At 38.3% G+C, this 8,407-nt stretch overlaps 1 protein-coding gene across 1 annotated transcript; it reads left to right on the top strand.

Moving 5' to 3' along the window:
- The first annotated feature begins 320 nt into the window (after nucleotides 1–320).
- Nucleotides 321–8,407, top strand: LOC116261116 (formate dehydrogenase, mitochondrial). Its single transcript, XM_031639737.2, has 6 exons — nucleotides 321–618; nucleotides 3,206–3,377; nucleotides 4,453–4,993; nucleotides 5,093–5,217; nucleotides 7,330–7,442; nucleotides 8,026–8,407. The coding sequence occupies exons 1-6, from the start codon at nucleotides 529–531 to the stop codon at nucleotides 8,137–8,139; spliced, it is 1,155 nt and encodes a 384-aa protein (XP_031495597.1). The 5' UTR covers nucleotides 321–528; the 3' UTR covers nucleotides 8,140–8,407.

Genomic DNA, 8,407 nt, shown 5'->3' with positions numbered 1-8,407 from the left:
CTTCAAGTGGGACCCACAGAGCTGAAGAAATGCACCTGATATATCCTGAAAATTACGGACGTGTACCGGCACCTCACCTGCCCGGTCGTCCAACTCGGGTCGATCCCCCAGGGTCCGAACCAAACCAACCAGAGATGGGCAAAGAAGAAGGAGGAATTGTTTCTCCCCGATACGTTCGATACAGACCCGATTATGTGTCACCGGGATTCTGATACCGGGAAGACTGCGGTCTGACCACCCTGCCGACGGTGGCAATAACGTCAATAGGCGACATGGCGGGAGGGAATTGAAAGCGAAAGAAAAATAGCAGTTCGAGGCCATATTGAACACTTCCTGGTGCGATCGGGCCTCCACGAGGCTCGCATGGGCGGCTCCGTGTCGTCTATAAATATACAAAATTCAGGCGATTCATCAGCCATCGTTGATCAGTAGCTACACCCACTTATTATTTTTCCTCTTCTCGGCTCCTGGCTAACTGATTCTGCCGGAGGCCGTCGGGAGGAAGAGGAAGGGAAGAAATTCGGAGGAATGGCGATGGGAAGGGGAGTCGCCGGCGCCGTTCGAAGGCTTGCATCGAGGTTATCTGCCTCGCCTGCTGCCCCGTGCAGGGAGCTTCATGTAAGAGCTGCTCCCGCCCCCTCTCCTCCTCCCCCTTCTTCTTTCTCCTTCTCTTTTTTCCATTTACGGTTGTTGTTCTATTGTTTTTTTCTTGTTTCAACTTCTTTGGTTGTACTTGTTTCCTTGATTATTAATTGTTTCTCGGATTGAAAACTGCACTTGGTTATTTTCTGAATTTTAAAATCGCCCCAAAGATTTTGGAGAGGGTTAGCTGGAGCAAAAGTAATAATATGAAAGGCATGTGAAACATAATGCAATCCAAACCTATTTCTTTGTTTATCCTTGACAGATAAATAAGTGTCCAAGTATTCGCCAACCTGCAAGACTACTACTTTACCTACCCATTAACAATCACCCAATAGCTGACACTGGAACACTAATACTATGAAAAAAAATTGATGAAGATGTAAAGCACATCACCCAAGATTAACAAAAGACCATAATTAGGGAGAAATATAGATAAATTGGTACCTCTCACAATGTAGAAAGGATCAATTCCAAACAGGTGAGGTGATTTAGCCTCATTCCTGACTGTCACATTTTCTGCAACACCATTGTTACCCCATCCATAGCTTCCAATTTCAGCAACTTCGGTGTCCGGAACTGTGATGGTTAAAAAATCAAAATTATAGAGAGATAAATACTACCTACTTGAGAAAAAAGTGAGAGTGTGAAGGAAACTAGGAACCTGAGAATTGGGTTCGCTCTAGTGTGACCATTTACTGAAAAAAAAAAAAACGAAACACAGTGAGGGAAAGGAGGAGACCCTGAGAGATGGAGATTTCTAACAAAAGTTGAATGTTCTCCAGAATCAGTCTCTGATAGTTTTCACGGGAAGGGTGATTTTGTCATTTTAACACGAGCGGGAGATACTCCTGGACATTTGGTTTTCACTCAATCAGCCTGAAGAGTCCAAAATCAACGTTGGGAGTCATACTGCCTCATGAGTTGACAAAATTAACCTTCTTATTAGATTGTAATTCCTTTGTTGTTCATTTCGAAGGCGCCTGGCGTGGGCTTATGAATGAATAAATTCACGGTCTTGAATTTGCTTCTCCGCCTTTTTTGGTGAACAATAAAACTTTTAAATCCATAATTCTTTCCAGGCAACGCATTCTACAACAGGTCAAGATGAAGGTCGTCATGAGTAGGGTTTAGGGTTTAACATTTATAAGGTAAAGGACATAGAAATGGAGATCTGAGATAATCCGGTGGAGGAAAGTTTGGGGCTCTTGATTTAGGCTGAAAGGTTTTGAGATGGCGTTGTCCCTGTAAAGCATTTTTGATGACTTCCCTTTTCACTGGAAAGATTGTGCATTTTTTGTTGTCATTTTTATCTTTTAAATGAAAAAATTGTTCAGCTTTTTTCTCTCGTCGACGAAAACCCCCTGCTGCAGGTTATGCATCCTGATTTATCAGCTTTTTTCTCTCGTCGTTTTGGCCTTTACAAATTACAACATAGCGGGGTGAATTTTTCCTGAATAATTTTTACCCGTCGTGATGATTGAGAATAGACCCATTAAGTGGTTTCGTCATCGAAAAGTTTTCTATTAGGAAAAATATAAAACCCAAGGGTTTTTTTTCTCCCCAAATTAAACACACCAAATGGCTTGTTCCTGATTTTTTTTTTCTTCAAAATCAAGTGTTAGCCTGAATCACGAAGCTCTGGATACAAAATGGCAGAATTAAAACATGTTCCAGGGTCTCATCAGCTTAACACCCTTCACATTTCCCTCTCCCCACTTGCCCACCGCCGCCGGAGGTTGGACTTAAATTACTCCAGTTAAAGAAACCGAGGAATTTAGTGGACAGGTTCGACTTAAAATCTGCAGGCTGGGCGAGAGGAAGCCAAAATTTAATAGTCCGAAGTAGGAAAGATTATGATAGGGATTTCCCTAATTGTCAATCAGCAAAAGTGACTTGAATTTTTGTGCAAATTATAAATTGGAATTACCTACTCATAAAGTTATTTGGTCCTTGAAAAATTCCTCCTGACACGTGAAAAGAGAATTAGATGATCGAAATACTTTATAATAAGTTACTTTTGTATTCGTCATTTGTAACTAACCTGGTAGAGATTCTGCAGATCTGAGATGGAATATCTAGGGGAATCAGGACCTTGCACCAGAATATCACTTCTGTAAATTAAGATTTTTAAAGAATATGTTTCTGCTTTTTCCTATCTGGCTTAGTGAAAAAAAGGAAAGATGAAATTTGACATTCTCTACTGCTGTACTTAATTATACATTTGAGTTAGAAAAGCACCATGGGTTCTTGGTTGTTTTTTCTTGTTATGTTTTCACAGTTTTTGGTTTTTCTTTGGTTTCACACTTGTATACAGTCCAGTACATTTCTCTTAAGACAATGTGTCTGTCTGTGCACGTTTTTGTGTGGACATACATGCATGCAAATTTATATAATTTTCTTATGTTTTGCAATCTTGGTGCTCCTCCTTCCAGTTTCACATTTTCACTCTTTAACTAGAGGTTTTACACTTTTGAGCTGTATATGTGCGAGTTTGCATGTTCTATCTGCACGTCTGTGCATAATAGCCTAAATGACTGGCTAAGTTGTGGGTTGTGAACAGGCTGGTGCTGGAAGCAAGAAGGTTGTCGGAGTGTTCTATAAAGCTAACGAATATGCATCTAAAAATGCAAATTTCCTGGGCTGTGCAGAACATGCCTTGGGCATAAGCGATTGGCTGCAATCACTGGGTCATCAATACATAGTCACAGATGATAAGGAAGGCCCTGATTGTGGTTAGTAAAGCTCTTTTTTCAGTGGTTCCTGCTTTCATCTTTTTTATTATCAAACAGTTCTTCTTAATCACGTTTTTTTAATTGTATTTGGCCTTCAAAGTATCCTAGCAGATGTGGTCAAAGAAAGCTAAGCAATCCTCGTAAGAACCATAATCCTTTATTATGGTTACTGCCAGTGCTCGTGCATTACCCTACTCTTTCTGGTGCTTCTGTATGAATCACAATAGTGCACTTATTTGTAATTATTTGTGCTTTGTTTACAGTGGAGAAGATTTCACTTGCTCAGATCTTAAATGCAAATCTCGAAGTTGTTGTGATTATATAACATGCGTGGATCATTAGGTTTTATAGTTGACTGACAGGGACATGTTTTGATTGGCTATCAAAGCTTAATGTGGCTTGATATTGTTTTACCTTTATCTGTTTTTTTCTGTCTGTTTTACTGACCTGTTTTAGTTAGCACATGTGAGTACCATTAACGAGTTGATGGAGATCCATTTAGACTTTTTCCTGACGACCTATTGAATTGCCAACTTTTTGTTGAAGAATGGTTTCCTTTCATTTTGAGCCTCTGTGACCTGTAGCCTCTCCTTTCTGTGAATGTGTTCAGTTTGTTTCATTTGTGCAATGTCTGCAGAAAGTACTGTTTCTCAATTTTTAAGCTAAAACATTAAATTGTAAAGGTAGAAGCTTCAAATGCTTATTGGTTTGGCTGTTTGCTTTCAGGTCGATCTTAATATTGAACTAAATGCCATGAGTTGTTTATGAGTCCTTTGGTATGAACACACTTTAACAGGGTTGGTGGAGATTTGGGTTGATGGTGTGATTCTCTGGGGTTCAGGACCCTAGCAGTAGTGGTGGAGCACTGCAGCATAAGTGAAACGGTGGTGGTTGAAATAATAAGTTTGGTGATTTTGGTTATCTGCACTCTGACTGCTTTGTCGGAAGAGATAAACCACTCAACACCATTCATTTAGCATAGTTGTCTTGTGCGTGACAAATTTCAGAGTCATTTCCTTCTTCATGAAATTACTCTAAGTTTAGTTTTTGTTCTTTGCACTTTCTTTTCTTGCAGAGTTGGAGAAACACATCCCCGATCTGCATGTTCTGATAACCACACCTTTCCATCCAGCATATGTGACAGCAGATAGGATCAAAAGGGCTAAGAATCTGCAGCTGCTTCTAACTGCTGGCATTGGCTCTGATCATATTGATCTAAATGCAGCAGCAGCAGCTGGTCTCACAGTTGCAGAGGTCACTGGAAGCAATGTTGTATCTGTTGCTGAAGATGAGCTCATGCGAATCCTCATTCTTGTTCGCAACTTCTTACCTGGATATCATCAGGTTATCACTGGTGATTGGAATGTTGCAGCCATTGCCCACAGAGCTTATGATCTTGAGGGAAAGACTATTGGTACTGTAGGTGCCGGTCGCATTGGAAAACTTTTGCTTCAACGCCTGAAGCCATTTAACTGTAATCTGCTTTACCATGACCGACTCAAGATGGATCCAGAACTTGAAAGTCAGATTGGTGCAAAATTTGAAGAAAATCTTGATGCCATGCTTCCAAAATGTGATGTGATTGTGATTAATACACCTCTTACGGACAAGACCAGGTAGAAATAATTTGTGTCTATTGAGTGCCAGTGACCAACGGAAAAGTAACAATAGAAGCAGAGGGAGGGACTAACTTAGTATCATGAATTTTATTTCAGAGGAATGTTTAACAAGGAAAAGATTGCAAAAATGAAGAAAGGAGTTCTGGTTGTTAATAATGCTCGAGGGGCAATTATGGATGCCCAAGCAGTGGCTGACGCTTGTGCAAGTGGGCAAATTGGAGGTAATTTACTAACTTAAGTTGTAGATTTCGTAACATCATACAAATTGGTGGTTAACTGATGGTTTTCACCTGCAAATAATTTGGGCTTGTATATAGCTCTAAAAAGCTGGTCAGGTGTGTGTTATTTGCACTGGTTGATGATAGTCTAATTTGTGATTTTAGCAAACAGATCAGTCAACTGTAGGTTAATTAGATATACTATTGACAATAAAGTGCCATCCTGGGATATCATCTTTGATTTTAGCAAACGGATCAGTCAACCATAGCTCTACCTTTGGAGTGTATTTTTTGTGGAATGATTTTTCTTGCATAAAAGTTTCTAATAGAACAAAAGTTTTTAATTTGTTGCTGCTGTATTTAATTTTCACTTTTTAAATTACCTTCTCCCTTTTCAAATTTAAAATTGAACATGAACCTTTATCTTCTTGCTTCTACGTGTCCTATTCAGCTCCTAAAGTTGAGGTTTTTTGAGAAAATCTATTCATGAAGACAATGAAGCTCACATTTTGCTAAGAAACCAGTCCTAATGTTGTAAAATGTTGTAACTCCTATAGTCACAAAAAACGTGTTTCTTTTAAAAAAAACACAAAAAAACGCGATTAATTAAATTGCCATTTAAAACTTGAAAAAATGCCTTTTTTTTTAAACGTTAAAAACGCTTTTTTTCACTTTTTTCATTTTTTAATGCCAAACATTTTTTTTCATTCTCTATTTTTTATTTGCTGAAAATCTACTTATATTTTGATGTTGGTGTTATTAGTTTCTCACTTATTTTATTTTTTCTCCATTTTTAGTTTGTTTAAATTTTTAAAAATTTAAAGTATTTTTCTCTTTTTTTCAAGAAGCTCGCCATTTGAAACTCCGAAACGTTATTTGTGACTATGGTTAACATGAAAAATATATTTCATTTTATTAATAAATTCTAAATCCAAAAACAGAAATCAGGGAAATTACTGATGAAAAAACTGATATAGCTGGAAATGGTGATTGAGATTACACATTCCCGCTAGTCTTAACAGCGAGGCCTGAGTCTAACAGCTTATGTGCTCTTAAAAACCAAATTGCAAAATCATGCAAATTTTGTCTTCACATGTCAGAAAAATAATGGACATAAGAAAAATATTAATCACATGAAATATGTAAACCAGTTGAGAATATGGAAAGAAAAAAATGTGAATGAACTATAATATGAATAGGCAAGGATGGGGCTTGACTGGACTCAAATAATACTTGATATTATGTTGAACTTGTTGAAGCATTATTTGCATTAAAAACATAAAATTTCTTCCTAGTCACAGCGATCAATGAACCTAGGAAACGGAAATCAAGATAGTGCAATTTGTTGTTTAAAAGGAGAAAAAGGAAATTATCATATATAGACTGTTGGGAACAGATGAAGAGAAAATGTTTTGTTTATCTAGGAGCTCAAACATTTTCTACATGAATACCCTTGAGTTTCCTTTTAGTCATAGGAAAAATATTTGTGTGTTTTTTGTCGGTCTTCTGTTAAACCTAATTTAGAACGAAGGAAGACTAAAACGCAAAAGAAGGTTTACAGTGAAGATAGGTTTCACCTGGAAAATACATTTTGAGAGCAAGAGCCCCTTTGCAAGGAATCCTCTTTATAGCAAGAGCTTCACAACATGCAGCATATACCATCCCCTGGCAGCAGGATAACTTGTTGAGGTCCTTGGGTTGTAGAACCCTAAAGTTTTGAAGAGGTAAAAGCCACAAGGCTGTTGGGAACAGATGAAGAGAAAAGGAAAAGAAAAAACTTATTGGGCAATTGAGGGAAGAAACTTCTGCTTGATGATTGGAATTGGAGAATGGTATTGTATAATGAGTGAACTTTGGATACATGTTTTAGCAAACTCGCTAAGTTCTTTACCACCTCACTATTATGTTGTCGTGAGTTTTACCTTTTTACCTTTATCTTAGATGCTGGATTTCTTAGTTGTATATCACAGAGAAAGGACAACATACCATGTGGTGATTGTGTTTCACTGTTGTTCTCTAGTAATTGCTTTGGTTGTTATCATTTCAAACTGTTAGCACCTCATTTTTTAGTCATTTGGATGAGCAAATTGAAGTTCATATTATATGCAATTGCAGGTTATAGTGGTGATGTATGGTATCCACAACCAGCACCGAAGGATCATCCGTGGCGTTACATGCCAAACCAAGCCATGACTCCTCATATATCAGGGACTACCATTGATGCTCAGGTAATAATCTTGCTTCTGCTGGGTCTTATGCACGTCACTTTTTTTTCCCCTCTCTTTTCTGTTTTCTGCTATGTCTATTTTGCCCTCCCTGGATGTGGGCTACTGTTAAAACCCTAAAATTTCTAGATGGGTAAAAATAGAAAGAAAAAATGCCCCATGACAGCTATCCATGACCCTCACGTGGCAAAATTTGTATCTTCAGTCTTTGATCTGTCTGGTCACTGGGACCTATCAAATATAACAAGGTTAAGAATGAATCAAGGTGCATCTATAGTTCTTTCATGCTTTATAATGGCAGATACCATATTAGTATCTTAATCCAGCTCATTCTTCACTTATAGAGATGCACATGTGCTGGGCCTTTACTTTGTAGTTTTCCTGCTTGCGCGCATGCTTCATAGTTGATATTTCATAATGTTAACTTCTGCTGTCATGCGTAATATTATGAGAGCCCAATTAGAAGCCCTTGACAGACACGAATGATGGAACTGGGTATTGCCCATGATCATGTGTTTGTTTCATCAATGCATCCATGTCTTTGTGTTTTATTGAGCTGAATGGTGTAAAGTTGTAAACTTTGCAGTTGCGGTACGCAGCTGGGACCAAGGACATGCTTGATAGGTTCTTCAAGGGAGAGGAGTTTCCACCACAAAATTATATAGTTAAGGAAGGCAAGTTGGCAAGCCAGTACCTCTAGAATGTTTCTCCAAGTCCATGGTAAGATATTATAGACAATAAAATGGTCACCTAATCCACGGTGCCTCTTTGCGGCCATCAATCTGTTGCGTTAACTTCCTTGTCCAGTGGACTATTGTGGTTTCATGGTTTGCATGTGCAGATGAGCGATGCACTTAACTGAATAAGGAGACGAGTTTGAATTTTGTGTTTTAATCTTTCTTTTGCCCAATGAACTGCTCTTTCTTTGTATAAGCAAATCAGAAATGTCTTGTAAATGGTTCCATTCC

The sequence above is a fragment of the Nymphaea colorata genome, chromosome 9 (genome assembly GCF_008831285.2).
Source record: "Nymphaea colorata isolate Beijing-Zhang1983 chromosome 9, ASM883128v2, whole genome shotgun sequence".
Taxonomy (NCBI): domain Eukaryota; kingdom Viridiplantae; phylum Streptophyta; class Magnoliopsida; order Nymphaeales; family Nymphaeaceae; genus Nymphaea; species Nymphaea colorata.
This window is presented reverse-complemented; position numbering and strand designations above follow the sequence as displayed.

What these genes read in the sequence shown, in the direction of transcription:
- LOC116261116 (XM_031639737.2), top strand. Translation starts at nt 529, where the DNA reads ATGGCGATGGGAAGGGGAGTCGCCGGCGCCGTTCGAAGGCTTGCATCG. An exon ending in CCCCGTGCAGGGAGCTTCAT is followed by an intron (nt 619 to 3,205) that starts GTAAGAGCTGCT and finishes GGTTGTGAACAG; the next exon opens with GCTGGTGCTGGAAGCAAGAA. An exon ending in TGCAAGTGGGCAAATTGGAG is followed by an intron (nt 5,218 to 7,329) that starts GTAATTTACTAA and finishes ATGCAATTGCAG; the next exon opens with GTTATAGTGGTGATGTATGG.